General features: G+C 39.6%; 2 protein-coding genes across 3 annotated transcripts; one reads left to right on the top strand and one right to left on the bottom strand.

The window, feature by feature from the left end:
- The first annotated feature begins 618 nt into the window (after window positions 1-618).
- bcat2 (branched chain amino-acid transaminase 2, mitochondrial) lies at window positions 619-19,011 on the top strand. 2 transcript variants are annotated; one of them, XM_034220161.1, is made up of 11 exons: window positions 619-912; window positions 2,304-2,375; window positions 2,829-3,029; window positions 3,864-3,974; window positions 7,734-7,853; window positions 9,141-9,304; window positions 14,191-14,333; window positions 14,455-14,540; window positions 16,108-16,248; window positions 16,922-16,990; window positions 17,545-19,011. In XM_034220161.1, the coding sequence occupies exons 1-11, from the start codon at window positions 895-897 to the stop codon at window positions 17,584-17,586; spliced, it is 1,167 nt and encodes a 388-aa protein (XP_034076052.1). In that variant the 5' UTR covers window positions 619-894; the 3' UTR covers window positions 17,587-19,011. The 2 variants fall into 2 exon arrangements, with proteins under 2 accessions (XP_034076052.1, XP_034076053.1); XM_034220162.1 differs by lacking the exon at window positions 619-912 and having other exon boundaries at window positions 2,330-2,375; window positions 2,616-3,029.
- Window positions 19,012-19,789: 778 nt separating this feature from the next.
- On the bottom strand, window positions 19,790-26,353 carry ifi35 (interferon-induced protein 35). Its single transcript, XM_034219415.1, has 10 exons — window positions 26,230-26,353; window positions 25,896-25,922; window positions 25,193-25,267; window positions 24,359-24,517; window positions 23,176-23,292; window positions 22,961-23,099; window positions 21,735-21,844; window positions 21,370-21,553; window positions 20,993-21,099; window positions 19,790-20,905 (listed from the first exon to the last, which is right to left on the bottom strand). The coding sequence occupies exons 1-10, from the start codon at window positions 26,281-26,283 to the stop codon at window positions 20,693-20,695; spliced, it is 1,185 nt and encodes a 394-aa protein (XP_034075306.1). The 5' UTR covers window positions 26,284-26,353; the 3' UTR covers window positions 19,790-20,692.
- Window positions 26,354-27,059: the final 706 nt, after the last annotated feature.

Raw genomic sequence — 27,059 nt, 5'->3', positions numbered from 1 at the left:
TGTGAACATATTTATCGTATTTGCAGATCCGTTTTACACTTGCAAATGTATTTGTGAGTTTGCAAATCTTTTAAATGCATTTGTGGATGTTGTTTTACATTTACAAATCACATATTTACACACAAATTATTTTTATGTTCACACAAATAATTATGAGACATATCTATGCCCATACAGATGCTACGTTCTGCACCGGGATCGACCTGTTGCTCAGCGGGGGGGCTGAGCTCGACTACGGCTACAAGAGTCAGATCCCTTCCTGACTGATCAACATGGCGCGCCGAAAACCATATCCGGGTCACTTCCGGAGGACCGAGGATTCGAGGAGGGGAAATTAGTGAAATGAGAAAGGCCCTTGCCCCTTGGTCTCCCGGACAATGTGCTGTGAAACCTGTGTGAAACAGGACGAGCTGCACCTCCCCAGCGGGCGACCAATCCGCATCGACCGGTGTGACCTCGAATAACCTCCCCCAGCCTGCTGCTGTCCGCCAATCAGATGTTACGCTTTTGTCACGCCCTCAATGACTTCATGAATGAAAACCAGTCATTATAGTTAGTGTTTTGTATGATTAACCTGATTTTATATATATTTTCCCCCTCTTACACTATTGTTTTTTCTTACAGAACAGTGCAAGTGATGTTTAATTATTTATCCAGAAAGGACAGGCACGAACAAAATAAACGAGTCACAATAAACCCTTCAAAAAGTATATTGAGTGTGTCGGTTAAAGGACTATAACGAGGGATATTTTATGTCTGGGAGGTTTCTGCTTTCAGCTTGCACCAACTCAGCCGGACGGCGTCTCGAATTTCAAAGCGGAACTCAAGTTGACTTTGAGTGGTTGTTTCCGCACGAACAAATAATCGCGCTTTTCACATCGTTACGTAGCGGAGATGGCAGCCCTGCGAACGGTGAGTTAATCGACCGTCTGTGTGCTGTTTATAATCTGTTTACATGAACATCTGGGAAAATCATTCATTTAATACAATGATAAGGTAGCTGATAATGACAGAGAAAGATAACCAGTCCTTTAAATAGTCTGCTTTGCACCGTGCGACCGTGCCCCCTCCGTGCTGGCAAAACAATACAGTATGGAAAGGTCAACACACCAAACTCCATGAGAAAAGAGTGGAAACTAGAAATGCATTGATGATGAGCAAAACATAATCTCCTCTTAAAACACAACTTAAGGTCTTCTGTAAATCTTCTTTGTGCAATATATAGAATTCGGCTGCTACAAAAGCAAGATATTGTGGAAATGTTTGTTAAAATGTTACATATCTTGCACGGTTTTGGTTGATGATGGCAGTCAAGTCAATAAGATGATTGTTAGATAACTAGTATGCCAAAAGCATGTATCCTTCTGTTGTTTAGGATCACGAGACTGTATTATAAGTAATTCATAGGCAACGACAGCATCGAGTTTTCTTTGAATGGTCATATTACTGAGTTTTACCTGAGTTTTGCATCTGATTGCAGGATATGAACATTGGTTTGTTACTGGCTCTGATATGCACAAATACGAACCAGCACTTGCTTTCATTTCACTTTAGTGGGTAACAATTGAGAAGCAACGAGATCAGTCATGAATCTGATTTATACGTGCATGTCACAAAGTAAACATGTATATACATGCATAAACCTATGATCGCAATAATGTCAGATCTTGCATCATCCATTCAGCAAGGAGCACACACGGGATCCTGCTCCCTAGTCGCTGTAATTCTTTGGAATTTCTTAAGCATCAAGTAGGCGGTTCCCTAGACCACTGCCAAGTCAAATGAGCATATGACTCAGTCAAATGATCAGCACCATATTGTGAATGTTACTGTTAATGATCACCCTTGTATACTAAATTACCAAAATCACAACTAGACTACCAGAAAGAACATCAGTTACATTATTAGTAGTGGTTTCTTTGGACCTTTTGCCACAGATACCCTCCAAACTAGTTTCACACCTTGCATTCATCACAATGCATGTACCATAGCCTACATACGTGTCTGATTCTAATTACAGCACAACACTTAGCACTGGCTGTCTCCTGCAGGCATGTAGCTGCATAATTTGAACTGCAAGCAAAACCATTGGTGCTAAATCACCCCCCCCCCCCCCCTACGATCACACAATGTCATACATGGTGACCTTGTGTATCGCCTCAGCTGATTGGATTGTGGTTACCTGAATAGATGATAGATCTATGAAGTATTGCAACATGGTGTCTGGACCTCAAACCTTTTTGCTTGTGATTACCGCTATTGTGTATAAATAGTAAAGAGTTTCTGTTGTGTTTGTTTTGCAGACATTTCATGGACGACTTCTCCAGGCCCTCCCCGTCTCCTTTGGCTCACTGCGGTTGGCCAGCTCCTTTAAGGTAATGAGAGATATGTTCTTTTCGACAAGTCGAGGCCTGTCCCATCTCCAAACTGTTTGATTGATGGTCTGTCTGGCCTGTTAATGTCCGACAGAGCACAATGTGTTCCTCATCATAAAAAGAAGGAAGTAATCTTACTAAGAAAAGATACATAACCTCTATAGTAAGTCTATGTTAACTTGCCTAAAACTTGACGTGTCTTTTCCTCTTTGTCTTTCCCTCACTGTCTGCCTGTTGTAGTAATTTATTTCAGTTTAACTTAACTTAATTAATTGTGTCTAATTGCCAAGATGAGTCAGCATCTCAACTGACTCTTTATAACAGCTAATTGTCCTTTTAAGCATGCTCTGTCAATTATTGATTTAAAAACAATCACTGTACTCGTCGCCCGCTCTGCTCTTGTTCCGTCCACTTCTTGCTTTCCTCCGGCTTGCTTCTCCGTCTGCACATCAGGCAGCAGATATTGTCATTGAACGCAATGCAGCATGTAAGCAGAAGCCCGACCCCTCCACCTTGGTGTTCGGAAAACAGTTCTCCGACCACATGTTGACCATCAACTGGTCGGAGAAGGACGGCTGGCAGGCTCCTCAGATCAAACCTTTCCAGAACCTGTCGCTGCACCCGGCCAGCTCCGCCCTGCACTACTCCATAGAAGTAAGTATACACTCAAATCTTTTGTGCAGATGTGTTATTTGTAATTGTCTTTACTTTCTCTTACAAATTAAAGGATGTTTCGTTATCAACCATGTATCCATGTAACCATGATTGTTGGGTTGGGTTTATAACTAAAGTTCACGTCTTAGAAGCTTCATTCTTAGCATTGACATTCATATTGCATATTAGCATCAAATGTTGTTTTTCTCTTTTCTCTAATGTCTATTCATTTTGTTTAACCTGATATTCCTGCACATAAAGATAAGGATGGAATAATTATCTTAGTATTATGCTATTTGTAGAATGAAGTTCCAGTGGTCGCTGAGTAGGATTGCTACCACCTCCAGAAAATCAAAAAGTCATCATTTATTAGTAAATAAACAAAGATGTAATCATTTCCAAGATTCACAAAATATGTTAAGTTTCATTCAATATTTGTTGGCGTTTAACCTTTCAGTATCAACTTTTTAACTGCGGTTAAAAAAACACCCAAAGGGGGGCATGGACCTGTATGTCTTGCAGCAACAGACATAAATAACATATAATCACATTTAATTTTGTTATCAAGGTAATGATGTCATAACAGACATTCAAAGCTCAATTCAAAAACTCAGTAGCTTTTAATGTAAACATAGATACAGCTTTAACTTCAGCCATTTAGTTGCAGGGAAACCTGAGTGGTTAGCCTAAAATCAAATGGAGTGCTACCTTAAATTGTTGCAATAATGAAATCGACAAAGACATTTCCATTGTTGCTGTTTTCAACGAGAAACCCTCTTGAGTTGGAGATCAACTTTCTGATACTAAACGTGTTGTGTGTTTCTGTCTCTGCAGCTGTTTGAAGGCATGAAGGCTTTCCGTGGAGTTGACAACCACATCCGTCTGTTCAGACCCATGCTGAACATGGAGAGGATGCACCGCAGCGCTGAGAGAAGCTGCCTTCCTGTAAGTTCTTACCCAACCTCGTCCTCAGAAACCCTCAGGGAGGATTAGTCTAAGGCGTTTAATGTAGGCCTCTGTTTGGGTGGAAACAAATACTTGATAGCTTTACTTGTTTCACCAACCGGTTTTCCCCTCGTCTTGTTGTTCAAAGTGGGGGTGTTTTTAATGTCATTTTTTACCTCTGGGTACCTGAAGAAAGAAGTTACTGCTTTGCTCCTGGCTCGGCTGTAGAGCAATGCCACGCGATGAAGCAAAATGTACAACACCAGCAATCAGGTGCACACAACAAAGCATAGTGTTTATTTAGTTATAACTTCTAAATGTTGTACACTGAATGTGCCTTAATTACTTCAGATTCTTTACAGGCTGAGGTCCTGCAGCATTTAACCCTCTGCTTTGTTATGTAGCTGCTTGACAGCACGCCCAGTTTTGGCTTGCTACCCAGAACAACACGTCGTAACTAGGGGTGTAACGGTATCCGTATTCGTCCCGTACCGTCACGGTTCGGCACATGCAGTCACACGACGAATACGCCTTTTTTTACGAGTGGGGAAAAAAGTCTGTCATTCAAGGCAGTATCCATTACACTATTTATAATCCAGGGGGCGGTATTGCGCCTAAAAGCTGTTTGCCAGCCGCCCTTAAACAACAAATGAAGAAGAAGAAGAAACACAACAACAAAACGAACTAAATACAAGGGTTGCGTTCCGATAATCCAAAAATCAGCTCCTAAGTTCTAACCCTATCTCCTATTCATTGACCTCTGAGTAAAACGTTAAGGGATAGTGGATAGAATTCAAAAGGACTTAGGAGAAGAGACTGCAGTACTTTAGAGAATCCGAATGCACTTTCACTATCAGACGTGTTTATTGTTATGGAAATAATTATCATAAGACGCCAATTTGTAACATACAGGGCAAACCTCGATGTCTGTTTACCTTCTTTAAGGACACAGGCGGCTTAGCCAATAATGTTATTGTTCCCATTCTGTGACCGGTCAATACTGGGATACAGATGGTCTGTGTTGTGGGTACACTGGGACACTTCCTTCTCTGTATTTGTGGACTCCAAGGTAAAATCTTCGAGGTCATAAGTGTCCGAGGCAAGTAGCTCTGTGTTCCCACACTGTTTAGGCTATCTCCTCAAATATGTTGTTTACTCTCTGCGAAACCAGTTAGATGGGCTGGCAAGAGAGAGGCTCTCCAGAATTGACGTGGCAACTCTACCGTGGAGTCAGAACCTCTGACTCTTGGATTTGTGATGTGAATACTCTGGTACCAACTCCAAATAAATCACAGTGGTTTGACATCAAAGCTCCGACTCTTCCCGTGTCTCCTTCCTGAGTCGGTGACTCCACTGCATGCTACACAGAAGTTTCCTCTACATTTATGATGCGCCAGCGGACGTCATGAATGTGCGTCTGCTGCTGTGGGGAAACTATGGAAACTACAGTTTTCTATAGCGGACTACAACATGGATGTATAATAAGAAGGAGGGACTACTGTAAACTCATCAGACTCTGCACCGTGCTCTGACGCTGTTGCTTTATGCTTTATGAACGTGGACAACAGAGAAACATATTCTTCATGACCAAAGTTGGAATTGAAATAAAAAAGGAAAGTGAAACTTATGCTCGTCACCCTCTCCCTCCGGTCCACATTAATACAAATGATCCCAATACGTATGATTGTATGAAAATATCTTAAAATCAATACAAATGTATTTATTATAAACGTTAGTCCTTAACATCTATCACTGTGTATATCACCATTCAAACATCTTTTAAAAGTTGAACAAACTCCACACAGCTCAGTGAAATGTTGACTTCATTTGATCATTTCAGTAAAAACTAACGTTCATATTTCTCTTTTTGATTATAATACTGATGAACGTTCAGAACAAAGCACTTTGGCAACTTACCACATACGTTTTAAAATGCTTAATAAGCACCGTAACTTTCATGATATAATTTCTCTGTCATAATCGGTTGTTTCCGTGAACGGCCGACTGTTGAGTGACGGCAAATGCTGCGGCTGCAATGCATTGTGGGGCAGCATTTTCTCCTCTCCTTTCGTCAAGGGAGGTCCAGTGGTTCCTAAGCTAAAGGAGGTTATAAAGGAAGTTTGAAACCTCCTTTCCTTTCATTTAGAGAATTGGAACGGCACTTATCATGGCTGCCAGTGACGTACTTCCGGGTCATTTCACTTGGTTAGGAAGGTTCCTAAGCTAAATGGACTATTGGAATGCAACCAAGAAGAAGAAAAGTTAGTATGGCGATGTCAGCTAACACACAGGAGCTAGAACCCACCTGCTTCTTTTAAATCAGCTGTGTGGGAACATTTTGGGTTCCCTGTGGACTACAATAACGATGAAGTGTGCGAGTGGTGGATCGGAAGAGGACGGTGTGTCGGCGTTGTTCGATAGCGGTGCGGTATGCTAATGGTAACACACGCCAAACATGCTAAATCATATCAGAAGGCATCACCCAGATTTGCCAATCACCGGAGCCCGGCAAAAGACAACAGCAGTTCAACAGCTGATCCCCGCTGTTTTTAAGAAACCAATAGATATGAAAGCCGTGAAACCAAAATAAATAACGGAAGCTTTTGGCATATGTTTTTCAACGACTTTGCGCTCTTGAAACACTTTCTTATTATTTATGATGTAATCTTTTCAAGACATTCTTTTTAGTTTTACAGCTTGATGAAACCTTTTTGTTTGACATCAGCCATTATAGATAATATGGCCATCTGAGTGTGTGTGGTACTGTTTGTGGTTTGTTTTTAACTGTTTACAGTTAATTATTCAAAATGTCAGAGTTCCTTATTTTTAAACTGAAACTTGCACTACTGTTCAAAAATAAATAACAACAAACCTGGAATTATGCATTTGGGACTATTTTTTGCTTTTTCTTGTTGTACCGAACCGTGACCCCCAAACCTAGGTACGAACCGAACCGTGACTTCTGTGAACCGTTACACCCCTAGTCGTAACGCATTAAAACTTCATCCAGAGTTCAAGACACAATGGAAACTATGCAACATGAAGAACCTCTGCCATACAGTCTGAGTACTGTCTTTACTTCGTGCTGCAAGAAAGAAAAACATTGGATATTTCTTGAAGAAAAATTATGTTTTATGTGCATTAATATACATTACAGACATGCAGTGTAAAACTACATAACCTTTTTTTAAAGCAACAGCTAACCATGTTGCTTTCAGTAAACTGTATGGAAGTCTGCTTACACAGTGGTTTAATTAATACATCCTTATCTGGAGAACAAAAGAGTCATCACTATGAAAATAAAATGAAGAATCGACATCAGCAAGAAAAAAAAACAGGTTCATTTAAAAATACTCAACTGTTTTGTTTCCCTTTGTGTCTAAAGTAATTAACATGTTAGATAGCTTCAGTATTGTACATAATATTACTAAATTAGTTTGCTGACCTATAGAGAAAGATACATTTAGTTAAAGTAGTAAAATAGAAAAGTAAAATTATATTTAAAATACAAATTTTAATAGACAACCTAAAACAGAATACTGTATGTTTATAGTTCCACTCTCAAAAGTTTCACAGCCTAACTTTAAGGTAAAACTACAAACAAACCTCTTTTACCTCATGTTTTATAACGATGCCTTCGCCGGGCACATATTTTACAGCTTTAGAGGAATTCACCTGCTTTTCAAGGCACAACAGCCCAACATTTACATAGAATAGTATTATTTGACAGTTAATGTCCTTGTGTCTTTTCCTCTGTAGTTGTTTGATAAAGGAGAACTGCTGGAGTGCATCAAGAAGCTGGTGGAGGTCGACCAGGAGTGGGTTCCCTTCTCCCAGGACGCTAGCCTCTACATCAGACCCACCTTCATTGGAATTGAGGTGAGCTTTAGCCGAGAAGCTAATTGTATTCATGACACCCGTGTAGTGTTAATTTCGTCAGCTATTTTTTTATTTAGTTTTAGTCATATTTAGTCACCTTCATCCTGTTTTTATTTAGTCAAGTTTTAGTCGACTAAAAGTCTGAGCATTTTAGTCTTATTTTAGTCGACTAAAACAGTAAACATTTTAGTCAAGATTTAGTCGACTAAAAGTCTGAGCATTTTAGTCATATTTTAGTCAAAGAAAACTAATTATTTTAGTCTACTTTTTGTCAATGAAAACTGTTGAGTCTTTTTTAGTCATCAGATTATATAGAACATTTCAGTCAAACTAGTCTAGCCAAAACCAATAATTTGTCATTTTAGTATATATAAATAAATAAGATTATATCTTGTCCTTATTTGATAAAAAACTGGTTTGTGGTGTTTTTACCTATGTTATGGCCACATTGCTTCCCTTCTGATAAAACAATACATTCGCTTTTTTTCTCCGCCTCATTGTAGCGAAAATGGGCCCAAATATCACGTTTCTTTCTCCCAAGCAGTGGTGGCTTTAGACTTTTTCGTTGTCAGTCATTTTGACGGACAGGATCGTAACATTTCTTTTCATAATCCATTATTATCCGTCGAGTGCACAATTTATCACTCACTCGCGCTGACGGGGGGTATTCGGTTAACGCGAGTGCGACCACTGCTCCCAAGCCCTGTTGTTGCCATTTTATTTTCTGTTGAATAAGGTTAGTTAGACCATGAGTTAGACACCGAGTCTTCCTGACAGTTCACAGTGTGCCGCTGCCCGGTGTAATTCAAATCTACCGCTGCGCGCAGCACAGACACACAGCTGCTGCCCTGCCGCAGCACCGGAAGTGGAACTGTTGGGAGAAAAACTGCCTATCAGAGATGTAACGTTATCTTTGATAATATTTCGTCTCCTCATTTTTCGTCAACGAAAGTAAAGAGCGATTTTGGCATAGTTTTTATTTAGTAAACTACATTTTCGTCTCGTCACTTTTCGTCAACGATATTGCATGATGATTTCGTTACAGTTATTGTTTATTGCCATCGGTGCCGTCTCGTCATCGTCTCGTTTTCGTCATGGAAAAAAAGGTTGTTGACGAACATATTTCGTCATAGTTTTAGTCAACGAAATTAACACTACACCCGTGCCGGGTCCCATCTTGTATGAAGTGATTAAACAGCTGGTGTTAATTGTGTTTGGATTATATTCTTGTATATTCTTCTTGCTGTTGTACCAACTTCTGATTACCCTTCCTCGCCCCTCCTCCAGCCCTCCCTCGGTGTGTCTCGGCCAGGAGAAGCTATGCTCTTTGTGATCGTTGGCCCAGTGGGACCTTACTTCGCCACGGGGTCTTTCAACCCTGTGTCTCTGCTGGCGGACCCTACATTTGTCAGGGCCTGGCAGGGAGGCGTTGGGGCCTATAAGATGGGAGGGTGAGTTTGTCCTCTTGTCATATTTAGACTGCCCATCAGTGACTGGTGATGTTCCCCCTGACAGGGACCTGCTGGTGCTTTATAACCCTGTCCTGACTGGGTCAACTCTTTAAAGGGCTTTACACCTTAGCTGTGTTTTCAGCCCTGGATCTGGACAACTGTTATTTTCCTTTTTGCTCATGAAGCGTTGCCACAGAGGCGGTTTAGGTGAAATCTGCGCCAAGGAAAGAGAGATGGTGGAACAAAAGAGCTTCGTTAGGACAGATCTTTTGTATCCTCATACCAGGGCATCAGTCTCAGATGCTTAGGACAAGTCAAAAGGTCTTGTAATTGATATGTGATATGACAAGTTTACCCAGTCAAACACAGGTGGATCAATGGAAAAGGGCCAACATGAATGTTAATAAAGCTGATCTTCTCCTGCTATGAAGTGTATCACGCTGCTGAGAAAGGTCTGTTGAGCTGTCTTTTTAAGTAATAGAAAAAACACCTTAAAAACATATGAACGTCACATCCACTTTCCTGATGTGAAATATTTGTAATGTTGCTCAGTGAATGTTTTCCAAAGGTGTGTTCCTCCAGCTCCTGTAATCTCCACTCTTTCCACACAGCCTTTAATCACAGGCCTGTTCCATCGCCAGTCTGCTCAGCTTCAGCGTGATTACATAACACTGAACCGCCACTCAACTCGCTAAACCTACAAAATCTGCTCTCAATTCAAATATCCAGTCGGATTAAGCTTCAGCAGTTTCTGGACTGCATAGCGGATATACAGTGGGGCAAAAAAGTATTTAGTCAGCCACCAATTGTGCAAGTTCTCCCACTTAAAAAGATGAGAGAGGCCTGTAATTTTCATCCTAGGTATACCTCAACTATGAGAGACAATATGAGAAAAAAAAAATCCAGAAAATCACATTGTCTGATTTGTAAAGAATTTATTTTCAAATTATGGTGGAAAATAAGTATTTGGTCAATAACAAAAGTTAATCTCAATACTTTGTTGTATACCCTTTGTTGGCAATGACAGAGGTCAAATGTTTTCTGTAAGTCTTCACAAGGTTTTCACACACTGTTGCTGGTATTTTTGGCCCTTTCCTCCATGCAGATCTCCTCTAGAGCAGTGATGTTTTGGGGCTGTCGCTGGGCAACACGGACTTTCAACTCCCTCCAAAGATTTTCTATGGGGTTGAGATCTGGAGACTGGCTAGGCCACTCCAGGACCTTGAAATGCTTCTTACGAAGCCACTCCTTTGTTGCCCGGGCGGTGTGTTTGGGATCATTGTCATGCTGAAAGATCCAGCCACGTTTCATCTTCAATGCCCTTGCTGATGGAAGGAGGTTGTCACTCAAAATCTCACGATACATGGCCCCATTCATTCTTTCCTTTACACGGATCAGTCGTCCTGGTCCCTTTGCAGAAAAACAGCCCCAAAGCATGATGTTTCCACCCCCATGTTTCACAGTAGGTATGGTGTTCTTTGGATGCAACTCAGCATTCTTTCTCCTCCAAACACGTCTAGTTGAGTTTTTACCAAAAATTTCTATTTTGGTTTCATCTGACCATATGACATTCTCCCAATCCTCTTCTGGATCATCTAAATCAGGGGTGCCCAACCAGTCGACCGGTCGATCGCGGGGAGATTCCCAGTCGATCGCGAGATGTGTCTAAAAATAGAACAACAATATTCTGTTTTATCGTTAATGTCCTGTAACATAATATTCCTGTGGCAGAATAATGCACTTGAACGCATCAAAGCTTTGTGATTGGCCGGCGTGACCCCATGTGTCGGGGCGTGGCTGGTGGGCAGTGCACTAGTTCGCTAACGTTGTCCGTGTCAACAGGAGTGACAGTCCGCACACACACAAGACCGCAATTATGGCAGAAGCAAAACATATATAATTTTCACTCCGAGTGGGAGGATGATTATTTTTGTATCTATTCCAATTCAAAGTCCATCTGTCTCATCTGCAATGCGAGCGTGGCTTTATCGAAGAAGGGTAATTTAGGAGCGGCATTTCAAAACAGTGCACAAACGCTACGAGACGGAATTCCCTCCTAATTCTGCCCTACGCTCCCAAAAGGGGAGGGGCCTGAAAGGACAGCTAAATGCACAGCAGTCCATTTTCACAACAAGAGCAAGGCTGCTACCATAGCATCTTATCGTGTCAGTCACGTTCTTGCCAAACACATGAAGTCTTTCAAAGACGGCGAAGTTGTGAAAGAAGCTTTCCTGGAGGCTGCCGACGCGCTTTTGGGGGACAGTAAAAATAACAGAAGAATTTCAACAGGTTTTTGATATAATAAAAACTCAAGTTAGATACCGTTATTAATCAGCTGTAAGTTGTAGTTTGTTTGAACTTATTCATTATAATTATTGGACAAAATGGTATAAGAATGCAAACTTAAATTGATTATAGTCTATCATCAATTCAGGTTAAGAAACTAGTGTTGCTTGCATCCTATTTTAAAGGCATTTCTTTTTATAATCTACTAAAATGCAACAAAAAAAGGGTTTGATTCTATTAATGTTGTCTTTTTTATTGCACTGTTGCAGCAGATTCCTGTGTAGCTTCAGATCTGAGTTGTCTTATTAGTAAGCCTAATTTATACTTTTGTAGCAACACTATTTTTATATAATGGCAAAGAAAGGGTTCAGAGTCTTTTCTTTTTTTCCTGTGTCATATGTGGCAGCACTGTTCAATGCTTCTTGAAAACATGACCCACTGTAGTGACGTGTGAATAAATTCCAACTCTGTTTCAACAACACTGTTGTGTAGCTTCAGTTAAATACTTGTATGTGTGTAGATTAGAAAGAGGTAAGATAAAGGATCTGCAGTATTTTATGAAGTATTAATCGTACAGAGGTCAGTTTTATACAAGTAGAAGTGTGTATTTACCCGATAGTAGGCTGTCAGTAATGGCTACGCCTCTCGATTTGGACTGGTAGATCTCGGCAGACTGGCAACTTTAAAAGTAGCTCTCGGTTCAAAAAAGGTTGGGCACCCCTGATCTAAATGCTCTATCAAACTTCAGACGGGCCTGGACATGTACTGACTTAAGCAGGGGGACACGTCTGGCACTGCAGGATTTGAGTCCCTGGCGGCGTAGTGTGTTACTGATGGTAGCCTTTGTTACTTTGGTCCCAGCTCTCTGCAGGTCATTGACTAGGTCCCCCCGTGTGGTTCTGGGATTTTTGCTCACCGTTCTTGTGATCATTTTGACCCCACGGGGTGAGATCTTGCGTTGAGCCCCAGATCGAGGGAGATTATCAGTGGTCTTGTATGTCTTCCATTTTCTAATAATTGCTCCCACAGTTGATTTCTTCACACCAAGCTGCTTACCTATTGCAGATGCAGTCTTCCCAGCCTGGTGCAGGTCTACAATTTTGTTTCTGGTGTCCTTTGACAGCTCTTTGGTCTTGGCCATAGTGGAGTTTGGAGTGTGACTGTTTGAGGTTGTGGACAGGTGTCTTTTATACTGATAACGAGTGCAAACAGGTGCCATTAATACAGTTAACGAGTGGAGGACAGAGGAGGCTCTTAAAGAAGAAGTTACAGGTCTGTGAGAGCCAGAAATCTTGTTTGTTTGTAGGTGACCAAATACTTATTTTACCGAGGAATTTACCAATTAATTCATTAAAAATCCTACAATGTGATTTCCTGGATTATTTCCCCCCATTCTGTCTCTCATAGTTGAAGTGTACCTAGGATGAAAATTACAGGCCTCATCTTTTTAAGTGGGAGAACTTGCACAATTGGTGGCTGACTAAATACTTGTTTGCCCCACTGTATAAGAGATATTGCTCTGTCTGTAATTATGTTATCATGTTTATTGAATCGGTGTTTGTGTGAAAGGGTTAAATGGAGACCATGTACCTAGTTTATAGCTTTACTGAGTGGTTTTGCTTTTATCAGCCATGTTTAGCATCACTGAATGTTAAATTGATTTAAAATAAGATGAAATAAAACATTCTTGACAATAGTTATAATAAAATTGCATAAACTCATGAAATGGATACCATAAAATGGAAATAAAACCCACTGAACATTAATAAATATGAAAAAAGTCCAAATCGGTACCTACATTTGCAGTTAGCTGCAATATTTGCAACAAACTGCAGATGAAGCCAATAACTCACTGGATTTTTAAGGGGAGTAAATATTGAACCAACTCGGCTGGGATACTGAAAGCTATTTATATTTTCATGCTAACATGTAAACTAGAATAACTTTACAAGGCGACAAAATGGGGTAGGGGTGGGGGGTATATTTGATCTGCTTTTTGGCAGTCTGGTTTAAATGTGCACTGTTGGATCTATAGTATGTATTTGACTGCTCAATGACATTCTGTATGATTTTCTTTGTAATGAAAACTTTCAAAAATAAAGTGTTTTTAAAAAAAATTCTGCTGTTACAAGAATAACAAGTCAAAGCAGCGCTTCAGGTTTTCTTAGGTTGTTATTCAATCTCAGTAAGAAGATGACAAATGGTTCTTTGTTATTTGTTCAAGGAAGCTAGTTAATCAAATTAATCCACAACATTTTTCCAAGTCCTCTATTGTTCACATGGATGATATATTTCCCCCCAAGGTTTGGTTTCATAACTTTTCAGAAAAACTAAAACACCTTTTGTCTCAATTTGTTTGAAACACTTAAATGTCTCGTTTTTACATCAAAAACTATTGAGGAACAGGTGAGGCGGTGAACAAACTGATATCCTTTGTAATTAAATAAGATTGTAATATTTTAATATCTAATATTTTTGAAATAAAAAAGGTATACAGCATGTCTTAATACCCAAGCAAACACCTCTGTCATTTGGACATGTCTTCCTCTCTCCCAGCTGCTCTCTTGACACGTTGTCTTTGGTTTATCTCCCCTCTCCAGTAACTACGGCCCTACCATCGCGGTGCAGAGCGAGGCGGTGAAGCGGGGGTGCCAGCAGGTGCTGTGGCTATACGGAGAGCAGGAGGAGATCACAGAGGTCGGCACCATGAACCTCTTCATCTACTGGACCAATGAAAACGGAGGTCAGACTCTCCTCTCTAGACTCTGAAATGTTTTTCCTGAGGTTTCCTGTTAATCACTGCCTTTAGTAGAGACATTCAAACACCTTGTGAATTGACCAAAGGTAAAACTGTTTGTCTGCAGAGAAAGAGTTGTTCACCCCCCCTCTGGATGGCATCATTCTCCCGGGAGTGACCAGACAGTCGCTGCTGGACCTGTCCAGAAGCTGGGTAAGCCCACCAGAGAGGAGACTGAGCTCTCACATGGACTCAGCAGCACAGATGTTTCATTTTCACATCCATATTATTTTTCTCCGTACTCCTCAAATCGTCAGAAAATGCAAACGGAGAACTATTGTGGCACAGTCTGATTTGTAAAGAGGCATTTTCAACGTGTGTTTATTAGGGGTGTAACGGTACACGTACCGAAATTATTCGGTACGGGCCCTTCGGTTCGGTACAGGTGTGTACCGACGTGTACCGAACGAATATAACGTTAAACGTAAAAAATTGAGAACGTGAACAACTTTTTGGAAGTAATCTCAGGTGCTGCGTCGCAGCATTCAGAGTAATTTGCTCACATTGGGTTCAACGCGTCATAGAGCGAGCAGGTCATTTCATTGGATGAGAGGCATACTATGAGAGCTGGTCAGAGGGATGCGTTCAAATCTATATATACAGTCTATGGTTCAAATGTAGTCAGTAATTTGAGGGACTGTCGAAAATTAATGGCGAACGCAGATAAAGTTGAGCTCGAAAATCCTCCAGCATCATTGAAATCTCCGGTTTGGGAACATTTTGGTTTCGCAGTTACGTACAAGGATGACGGACAAAGACAGGTGGACCGAACCAAAGCTGTTTGTCGGCATTGTTCAACTAAAATTGGTTACGCGGCTGGCAATACATCAAACTTGCACACTCTTGAAAAGGCATCACTCGAACGTGAATATCACCGGTACCAAAAGAAAAAAGACTGAAGTGCAAACCCAACTCCCGCTAGCATTTAAGCCTCCACCACTCGCAGAAAGATCAGACCGAGCCAAAGCTATAACAAATGCCAAATATCCTTATGTTGCCATGTTAGCAAAGCGCTACCTGGCTGTATCTGCTACCTCTGTCCCTAGAGAGGGTTTTCTCCACAGCAGGAGACATTGTTAGTGCCAGCAGATCTGCCCTTTCGGCAAGCAATGTGGACAAGTTCATTTTTCTTTAAAAAAACATGAAAATACAATGACAAGCAAGTCATAATGTCAAACTGGCTGCTTAGGTGCTAGTACAGTTCAAATACAGATTATTTCAGTTCATCGAAATGCTGCACCTTAATGTTCATTTTATTATATTTTGTATTTATTTGAGTGAATACATTATTCACAGTTTAATAATAATAAAAATATATATATATGTTTTGTTTTATGACCAAAAAACCGAGGTACGTACCGAACCGAAATGTTTGTGAACCGTTACACCCCTAGTGTTTATAGAACAGTGAGTCAGGCGTTGTGACCTCTTTGCAGTCTCCCTGAGCTGCTGCTAATGTCTCCAAATGTTGATTGATTACGTCTAAATGTTCCAGATGGATAAACTGTAGAATTTGTCCCCTTATTGCATTTTTTGGTCACTTGGTAACAGTCAATATGTGTTTGCCAACCTGGGGGTTGAGGTTAACTCTGAGGGGTGCTGGTAATCAGCTCAGAGAGAAAAATAAGTGACCATTGAGAGGGATTATTTTTGGTATGTCTGTACATTATTCTTTTTGGAAAATCCCACTCATCCGGTCTGTAATTTGTGTGTCTGACAGGGTGAGTTCAAGGTGACGGAGCGTACGATGAGCATGTCTGAGCTGCTGGGGGCTCTGGACTCTGGGAGGGTCCTGGAGGTGTTCGGGGCGGGGACGGCCTGCGTGGTGTCCCCCGTGGGCAGCCTCCTCTACAGGGAAACGGTAGGAGCTCAGCTGCTGTGCCTGCCTTCTCATGTTATCTTTCTCTATCTTCTGTTGAGAATAGCTAATTATATCCTGTAATTGGCATATAAGTAAAACTAGTCCTTGTGCAGGAAATATTCCCTGTGAGTGTTTATATATGATGTTTTTGTAATAATACAACTGTATGTTGCATTTTACTCCTGTTGATGTTAACGGTTGTGTTAATCTGAACTCATTTATATACTGCCAGGTATAATCCCCAACAAGGCATCATACTCTTTAAGATCATCATATATCTTTAATGACGCTGTCCAGTGAGTCGTTTGTTTACCTTAAAACGGTTTTTCAACGCCTTCAGCTTTTCTTACAAAATTCATCACATCTGAAGATACATGGTCTTCTCAGGACAGGAAGGGGATGAACATGTGTAATCTAAAAAGTAACTAAAGCTGTCAAACATATGCAGCGGATATATCTCTTGGATGGAGTGTTGTTTAGGTGTAATGTTGCACAGAATGGAAATACTTAAGTAAAGTTAAAGTGCCTTGAACTTGTACTTGACTGCAATACTTGATTAATCGGCGTAGTGTCACCCCATTGGCAGCTGATGATGAAGATTTAAACTCGCTGATTGTGGATTATTCTGGGTAGCAGTGTGGGCTAAAGGACTAACTGTTTCTTTCTCTCTCAGACGTACCAGGTCCCGACTATGCAGAACGGTCTGGCCAAGAGGTTCCACAAAGAGCTTACTGACATTCAGGTAAGTGCAATACAGTGTGCAACAGCTCCTTTACTGTTGCAGTTCTACTTAAATATTGGCGACTCCAAGTGGCAACAAAAGGGAACTACTCTAAATAAGATATCTGCAAATATCCATCTTCAGCTTTTCAACTTCAGCTAATATTTAAAACCTTGATGCTGAAAAAAACTGGCTGAAAGTGCAAGGTCCACATTTCTCACTGCAATTTAGGGCATATATTGCAATTCAGGAAGACATTTATTGACTTAAATCAGGGCTGCAGCACACAAATGTTCTATAAATGTGCCTTTATTTCCTTTTATTATTTATTTAGTCTATGACACAAATAACGTGTGACACTTTTTCTTCAGCCGTTTACAAAACCCAAAGATAATCAGTAAACAATTCATTTAAACGGAGAAAGGCGATAGATATTGTTTTTCAAAATGTGTCTTTGATTAATGACATAACAACTATCAAAATAGAGTAGTTTCCTTGTAGCAGTTTTCTCTAAAGAATAAAACTTTGTATGCATATTAATTATTTTGCCCTCTTTTCTCCCTTACTTTACCCAGTATGGACGCAAATCAAGTGAATGGGCCCCAGTGGTTGTTTAAATGGCCGTGCTGCACATGCCAATTATATCAACAGTCCCTTTTTCCCGTTTGGACCACCACCAGCCCCCCCACTCTCAACCCACTAATGCACTCCTGCATACCTCCCGACCGAGGAGACGGTGCCTCCCTGTCGGGCTTCGTAGACTTTTACACATCTCTTTTCTGTGTGGATTCTCATAGAAATACAGATGAATGTAACGGTTTGCTTTGGATAGCAATATTAACAATATGCAATGTTAGGACTCGACCCCACCCTATTATTGGGCATATAGGATGATGCAGTAGAAACTGCTTTCTATGAAAAACATCGGGAAAACAAATGCAGTCAATTTTTATACTGTATATTAGACTAACTCAAGGATATTCTAAATGTTAATCTATTCTGGTTGATTTGTATTCAAAATACACTCCACACATATATACTTGAACTAATTCCCTGTGGTAAAGAGCACACACATTTATTTTTATCGACATTGCACCCTGGCATTTATAAAAAAAATGTAAAAAAGGCACAAACTGACATATTTCAGATATCGAAGGTGAAATATTTGCAATATTAAAGCAGCTAAATATTTGCAGTGTAGTACAGTTTAACTCTTAGCAGCACGCAGTCTGTACGTGCTGTTTCTCATTCACAAACGTCATAAAACTTATTTCATAACAGGAAAACCTTATATTAACAATAACCTGTACTACTTACAACAACTTGTGGTGTATACTCCAAAACCTTTAACTGTTGCGTATGAGTAGAACCTGTAAACGCATCATAAGATAAGGGATAAAGTTTTGTTACGGCCGTGCACATAATGATACGAGAGTCACGCTGTTAGTTTTTATGGGGCCACGTCACTTTGACACCAGAGTTTGCACTGACCTTGTTAAATGTCAGGTTTGTATTTTAAACCTGGTTTGACTCAGCTTTTAGGAATAGTTTGTATGTGTGTTGGTTTTGTTTGTGAAGAAGACTACTGCACAAAATCTAAAGAAAGAGATTAAAAGGTCTAACGATAGGACGGCGAGCTGTAGAAGAGAAAGACTGTTACTCCGGCACTAGTTTGTGTGTAATCAAAAACAATGTAACCAATAGTGTTGTTATTTTAGAGGGTTTAAATTATATTTTTCCTTGTCTCATGTGAAATTAGGCATCCTGTCTTCCAAAGTTGGGTTTCTGCATCCTGGAGCTTGTGTCCTTCCCTCTCTAGTTTTCCTTACTTTGAATGTATTTGTATTTCTACACACATACTGTCCCTCTCTTCTGTCTAAGTGCCTGACCTTCGTCTGGTGGATCTTCAGCTGCTGTTTTTATGTTTCCAGTTTGTGCACTAGGGGATGTAGCTGGATTCCTTGTCAGTTTAGTCGTTTCTAAATGTGCTGTTACTTTTAATCGGCTGTATTGTTTTTACAATAAACCTGATCTGAGCTTAATCTCTCTTTGTACTTTGTGACATCAGTGGGTATTTATTACTATATGAAAGTTTCAATTACAAGAACACATCATTTATTTATGCCACCTGTGGATTACCATCAAACTCGAAATGGGTCGTTTTGATGAGCTATCTCAGTTTTTATCCCCGCCCCCAGATCTTTTTAATCCCTCATTTAGTTGACTCAAAGGAAACTCTATCAAACTAGTATTGTTTATTTTTATTTAGGGTGTGGCTTTTATCTGTGTTTCTTTTTCTTAAAACACTTTTTAAAAGGAAAAATCCATTCTTTACTTTTTCAGCTGAGATTAAAATCTTTTAGGACTACTGCACTAAAGTTATCTTTAGGTTAACATTTACTTTGTAAACAGTGCTATCGTTCTCACAGGGTTTCATTACCTCAGTATTATCTTCTGCTAAAGTTCTGATAAAATAATATAAATGTGTGTTATGAGGCACAACGGTTTTAAAGATTATTTTACATTCTTTTTTTTATAGATTATTTCATATTTGTTTCAATAGCATCCATGTCACGAGAACCAGTGAATCACGATACATACCAGGTATTATTAATACCCTGGGCAAAAAATACACTTTTTTTAAATTAAATTGACAATTGCCACATTCTTTAAATGTCATACAAATCTTTATATTAAATAGAAATTGAAGTTGTAATACAATGCTGCATTGATTTTGAGGTTTCTGTTAAGCTTTGCACAGAATGCGCTGTCTCCGTGTCGTGCTAACGGGCTACAATGACTGTAACTACACAAGAAATCTACTGTTTAATGCAAGAGTTTTATTTATAGCAATGTAAACAAATACAAACATGATTGTGTCTCCATTTGATTTTCCATGAGTCAAAACAAACAAAGATGGAAAGTATCACAGCAGCCTTTTTACATGTTTATGAGATTAAACCTTTAAAAGTATTCCTTGTTGATTGATCGGTTTATCAGCTAATGAAGAATCAATAACATTGTATTGTTCAATGCTATTCTTTCAAAATTACTAGAAAAAAAACAAGATAAATATTTCCGTCAAGTTCAATAAATGACAGAATCGATATCACCAATAGTGCCAGGAGTGGCAAAGCGTTTGTTCTAGAAACATGGCCGGCAGTTTTTTGAGGTCATAAATCATCCTCAGAACTTCCAGCTCAAATATACTAAATGTCATTCACAAAAAAAGAGACTCAAACAGATTAAGGGTCGTTACATCTCATCCTGAACCTGAGAGATTTTTCAAACAGACATGATAAAGCAGTATTTTCTATTTATTCCACAGCTTAGTTGATTACTCGATTATGATTGGTCAATTTGGACATTTCAGAGGTTGTTAATACTCGATAACACCCCTGGAAGTCAGAGATATCCCCAGAAGAAGACAGACAGGAAGTAAACACTAACAGGAACACTATATGGGCTGCTCTGGCATTGTTTAAAAACTTGTTGGTGGAAAGAATAAATTAAATCTATTATTATAATTATTATCGATCAGTGCTGCCCTTCATTTAAAGTTACGCTGTTCTTGTCGCAGTTCCAGTAGAGTATTTTTTTCCAAGCATAAACAATAGTAGTAGTTGAGTAATAGTAAGTTATTTAGGATGTGGCCGTGTAATAATCCTTCAGGGTGTTCTTGTCTCCATAATGACCGCCCCGCCGCACATTACCCCTCACACATTATTCTGTCTCCTTATCTGTATTTTTGGGGGGTCCCCCAAACACTGCCGAGGTGTGCTGACCCAACGGGTTGTAGACGAAGGCTACAATCTCTCCTCCGCCGTGGCAGCTTTTCTGAAAGTGGATTTGCAGCTCATCCTGCAGAGTCTCCCGATCCATGATGGTGGGGATTCCTGTCAGCAGCAGTGTTCGCGGACAAGCCGTCATCTTTGTCTGCAAGAGGGAAAGGGGAAAAATAGAAGTTTGATAGAGCAACCACATAAAGAGTAGAACGCTTATTTTTTCATAAGAAAAGCTCACCACTAAGTTTGTAATCTTTCCGTTGAGGAAGGGAGTCACCCTAACTCTTTGCATCTTCTCCTGCAGCTTCACGTCATGGTTCTCGGTTACTATCAAACCTTTGGCAACTGATTGTAAAAACATTTCATTAGTTCAGATTCAGTATTCATCAGTTCTGAAATGACATGCCTTGTGTGATAATGTGATCGAGTATCCTAAAACAGCACAAATAATGTACAAAGCACAAACTAATGTGCCTCCTAACTGTACCTCAAAGGTTTGAAATAAAAAATAATAATAATTACCTCTAAAATGAACTTCCTGTTAATAACATTGAGCTGAAACTATGTTCCACCATAACGTCAGTATTAAAGTGTAAAGAACAGAAGCTTGCTCACTGTCATTCTTCACAAAGGTGAGGGCCACGGTCCAGGAGTCAGGCAGCATCTCACACTTCTCCACCTCTCCTCCTCCGTGTTTAGTCTTGGAGAAGTGGATCTCCAGCTTGTTGAGCAGCGGCTCAATCTTCATTTTGGGCAGGCGGGAGATTAATATGTGATGAGAACTCACTTCAGAGTTGATCTGTAGGACGGACAGGTGAGCACATATTACATTACATTACATTGCATTTAGCTGACGCTTTTATCCAAAGCGACTTACAATAAGTACATTCGACCAGGAAGACACAACCTTGAAGAAAACACAAGAAATGTATACGAAAACTGATCAGAGTCAAACATTTATTAAAGGCTCTGTGTCGTACCTCCACCAGCTGGGGCAGCATCAGATGAACTGGCCGGGCCTCCACAGTGAACTTGCAGCTTGTCCCCACCTTCACCGCATGCTTCTGCATCTTCAGGATTTTACTGGCCACTGATGACAGATAAATACAGAGTTGTATCAGCACTACCAGTCCCTTATCAGAGCATTTACTGGGATAAAGGACATAATACGGTATTTAATCACGGCAGCATTTAGCTATATCTGCCGGTAGAATTATCCTGCATGAGCTCTTGTCTCGGCTCTCGTATTTATTTTTTATTTTTTTAAAGCTACGGACCAGGAATCAGCACTTCTCTAACAGGGCTGAAATACAGGGGTATGAGGCATGGCTAGAATGGGTGATCTGTTTGGTATTTTGAGCAAAACACTTCATAGACATGTTTGTTTATATATCTGAGACCTATAATATATGCCTACACATAGTATAATAGGAGACCTTTAAAGTGAGCACATTTCAAATAAGCCTACACAAAATGCTCCAAAGGTGTCATTTTCCGATTCAGACTTGCCAATATTATTTGGGTTTTAGGAATATTCTATGAACCCCATTCAGCCCCTAGTTTTGCTGGTATAGGCTTAGTTTGTCGGGGGACATCTTACTTCCTCCTTCTCTCTGTCTATACCTGTGTACTCTCATGTTCCGATTAACCCAGCTTCCCCAAATTTCTTTCTTTTTAGTGTCTATATACGCCGGGATCCGGAGTCATGGATGATCCTGTTGCTGCGGTCCTGTGTCCTGGATCGCGAGCCCTGGATCTTGAGTCGTGGCTGTGGTCCTGGATCATAGGTCCTGGATGGATATCCTCGTGGATTCATCTTCCTATTATACACACATGCATTTCCAAACATTTGGACTACCTATGTTGCAAATGTATTATCTTTCCGATTTACACACGGCATCTATTGCACGTCTGTCCGTCCTGGGAGAGGGATCCCTCCTCTGTTGCTCTCCCTGAGGTTTCTCCCATGTTTCCCTTTAAACTGTGGGTTTTCTCCTGAAGTTTTTCCTTGTACGATGTGAGGGTCTAAGGACAGAGGGTGTCATATTGCCATACTGATATTCTGTACAAACTGTGAAGGCCACTGAGACAAATGTAACATTTGTGATATTGTGCTATATAAATAAACATTGATTGATTGAACCCGTGTACATCACATCACAAATATGCTTCTGTGTGACCGGAAGCAGCTCGCTGACAGACTCACCTACTTCTTCCTCAAATGTAATGAATGCCGTCCCGCCCTCCATCGGGTAAACTATATTTGTCTCCATATCAAATTCTTGTGTGTCCTTTCCTGTCAAGCCGTTGAAGACGACCTTCCGTTCAGGCACAGCAGAGAACACCTGAAATGAAAAGGTGCAAGTTTACAGGACGTGTGGTGGACTGACTGCAGGCAGCGTGTTGAGTTCATGAACGTACGTCATTCTGCTGTTTCAGATGGTGGTTTCTGTCTTTTTCCTCCTCTAGGGCTTCCTTCACTTGCAGGATCTGCTCCGTCAGGTCACTCGCTTCCTGCTGCCCCAACTTTATCTTAGCCTGCAAAAAAGAAAGACTTCAGCTACAACACAGTACTGAGGAAAAGTGAAATATTATATTTAATTAAAAATTAGAATTTGGCAAGGCATTTTTTTATATCGTCATTCATCTATATTTACTGCGATTAGACTGATTTTGATAACGCCCTTTTTTCTTTTCATTTTTTATTCTTAACCACATTGAAATAATAATTAAAACTTCTAAATAATGCTCAAAGACAAAGCATATTTATAAACATTGGATTAAAGTTCCAGAAATAAAAAGAGTAAAGTGTTGATTCATTCAATCCTGCTGATTCTTTACATGATTCGGTACTGCTTTATAATTCTCTGTTGGTTGAAAGCTGTTGTGTACTTCTGATTTCCTGATGAGTATCACATGTTATACCTCTGACAGCTGATGGGAAAACACAGGGCCAGAATTGTAACTCTATTCAAAGTCCAACCACCAGAGTGCAGTGAAGAACAAATTAGATGTTATAATAACATGTTAAAGTTATCAGATAGCCACAGTTACATTACCTGGTCCTATTTGGACCATATAAGAAATAAAAATAATAATTAAAAAAATAATTTGTGAGTTTCAAAAGAACATTATGGAAAATGTCCCTGTGTAACCGATCTTGCTCTGCTAAAGATGTCTCTCCTTGTGTAAAATGCGTTTATTTACTTTACTATTATTAATGTATTTGTTATAATTATCTTATTTCTTTCCTTATTTTAACTTGTTTTACTTAATTTGGATTTTATTTTTTACTTTATTTTATTTCATATTCTGTTTTACCACATTATTATTTGTTATTTTAATGGAAAAGTCCAATGTCAGGATATGTCTTGATTTGTAAAAAAAAGAAAAAAAACAGTTCCAAAAAAAATAATTAAAAGAAATAATTAATGTTTGTTTGTTTAACTTCCTGTTAAGTATATTGTTGTCCACTGCAAGTTTCAAGTGTCCACATCACACTTGTCTAAGAGTCATTTGGAGCAATGATTAGCTTGTTGTACGAAAAAGTTACACATCTTTAGCTGAGATTTAAGGTGAGCGACTAGCATCAAAGCATGGATACCTTATCATTTTCCATCTGCTCTTCGTATGAGCGTTGGTCCTCTTTTATTTTCTGGTTCAATTTTACAGAGCGCTGCCTAAACTGCTCAGCCATCTCCTGCTGGTCATTCCTGCGGGCGATCAGCTCCTCCTGATCCAGGATCAGCTGCTCATGTTTTTTCTGTGGGCGCACAAGATGCTTTCACTAACCACTTTTAGGTTTCTGTTTTCTATTACATGTACAAGCAACATAAACACATAACTAACGTAGGTGGAGTCATCTGCATCCTTTTATACATATTTTAGAGTCTTCAGCACTACACAAACCCTCTGTATTTTCCTCTTTGATTTCCGCTTAATTCAGTGGCAATGTTATTTTCACTTTAATGCCTTCATTAAAGTGGCATTAAGGCATTAAAGTGTCCAATTCTTCTATTCTCATTTTTTTTTTTGCACTTTCTGAAGGCTTAATACATGCCATTAAGGAAAGCCTATGTGCAGCTGTAGTCACCTGCTAAAAATTATTTTGACTTCAATATTAGAGTTTGGGTTTCTTTGGAAATTAAAATAACCAAATAATATTCAACATAAGTTGTGTCTGACAGAGTTGAAAGAGTTAAAGCATGAATACAATATGGTATGTGTGGCTGTCAGTAGTAACCTGTCTGACCTGCCTGTGTATAGCTACCTGCGCACATTCTGCCATACACTAATTTGTGTTTGTTGGAACATTCATTATGATATGTTTGTGTTCAATAATTATCTTTTTCTGAGTGGTCTTTGTCGGTTGGATAAGTGTATGCAATTACTAGTTCAACCACAGGCTAAAGAAACATCAATTTATTTATCAGTGCACCTTGTTGTTGTTGATTAAAGCCTTGATGCTCTCCAAGGTTTCCTCGGTTGTCGGTGGGATAACCAGAGAGAAATCCTGAAACACAAAGACACACGATAGGCGCAAAGAAAATATAGAAAGAAAGTAGACCGTTTTTGAGGATAAATTACTATTGTTACAAGTGAAATAATAATTATCAGTGGTGGTAAGTACAGAGTGCCTCGAGTACTGTACCTAAGTACAATTACAAATGCTTTCCTAATTTTATTGTTTTTTATTGAAAAATTGTAAATATATATATAAAATATTTATATAATATATAAATATTTTATATATATATTTACAATTTTTCAAATGTACTGTAGTGGATTAAAAGGTACAATATATATATATTGTACTTTTTAATCCACTACAGTACATTTAAATATTTAGTTACTTAATATATCTAAAGTTCTAAAATGGACAAATCTACTTTAGGACGATTTGATGCTTATACCTTTAATTTTACTTCGAAAGCATAACTTTTACTTGTTCTACAGTTTAGTATTTATTCTTTCACTTTGGTAAAATATCTGATTACTTCTTTAAACTGAAAACAAGTGTGTAATAAAAACAACCCATAGATAAAAAGTATTTAACACGAAACATAAAGATACATTTAGAAAAGTATTCCGTGTAATATTTATTTTTAACAAGAGGAAAGAACAAGAACATGATGACTTACCTCATCGGAAGACATAGCGAAGGTGATCTGAAACATTTACAAAATATAGTTTATCTGTCAGAGAGTCGGTGTATGAAGCAACATATTAACAAATGTCTAATAAAACAATACGTGTCAAAAAGGAAAAACACAAGTTGAACCATAAACCTGACACCGAAGGCCCTACTTTTAAGATATTCAAACCGCAGTCTCAACATTTCTTAACATAGGTGAAAAAAAACTTCGAATAAGTCACTTTCAGCGAGACTTTCACATCTGAAAATGTTTTTGTTGTATTGTGTTGAACAAAGTTGGCTAAATCAAGTCATTAAAACGCTGTTGGATAAGAAATTACCTGCTGTCGACGATGTTGTGGTTTTGTGAAGAAGTAATATTGTTTCGGTTTCATTTCCCCAGCAGATAGATGTGTTGTTCTTCCATCAGGGGCGCTGCTGTGGTGTCACTCTTACTGCACCATTGTGTTACAACCACGTGGACCAGTAGGACGGTCTCTTTTAATTCGAGTATAGTGTTTTCCTATATTTTATTCAAGTATGTTATTGAGTCCAGAATTTTCATTTTGAAAAGTAATTTGTTTTGTATCAGCTTCATCTGACAACGCCACTCAAAATCAATGCAGCATTGTAAAACTACACCTGACGTGTAGACAGGCCCGGACTGGCCATCGGGAGGACCGGGAGGTTTCCCGATGGCCTGGCCTGCTAAGTGGCCTGCTGGCCTGAGGACTTTTATTTTTTTATGTAGGCCTATGTATTGTGAACGCAACGCTGCGCAAATGTGGGTCTGACTCTTTCTCACAGAGGGTTACTGGCTGTCTACATGATGTGGCCTGCCGACATGGCCACTTTCATCCAGATCATACTAATGCCCTCGATTGGTCTCTGTGTGTCATTCAAGCTCGGGAGGGTGTGTGTTATGTGCGAGTGAGAAAAAGCGCGCGCACCGGTTACGTGTATTGTTAGCATCTGGTGCTAGCTAGCTGTGCTAACGGATATAAGGAGCTTTTTCAACAACAAGGTGAAGGGAGAGTCCTCTCCTGTCAGACTGAGAGACTGATAACCTCAGCTCAGGTGAGGTAAAGGACTCTCTGAGTGTTTAGATCAGGGGTGCCCAACCAGTCGATCGCGATCGACCGGTCGATCGCGGGTAGATTCCCAGTCGATC

The sequence above is a fragment of the Gymnodraco acuticeps genome, unplaced genomic scaffold, assembly GCF_902827175.1.
Source record: "Gymnodraco acuticeps unplaced genomic scaffold, fGymAcu1.1, whole genome shotgun sequence".
Lineage (NCBI taxonomy): Eukaryota > Metazoa > Chordata > Actinopteri > Perciformes > Bathydraconidae > Gymnodraco > Gymnodraco acuticeps.
The sequence above is the reverse complement of the archived record's forward strand: the minus strand, read 5'-3'. Positions and strand labels throughout refer to the sequence as shown.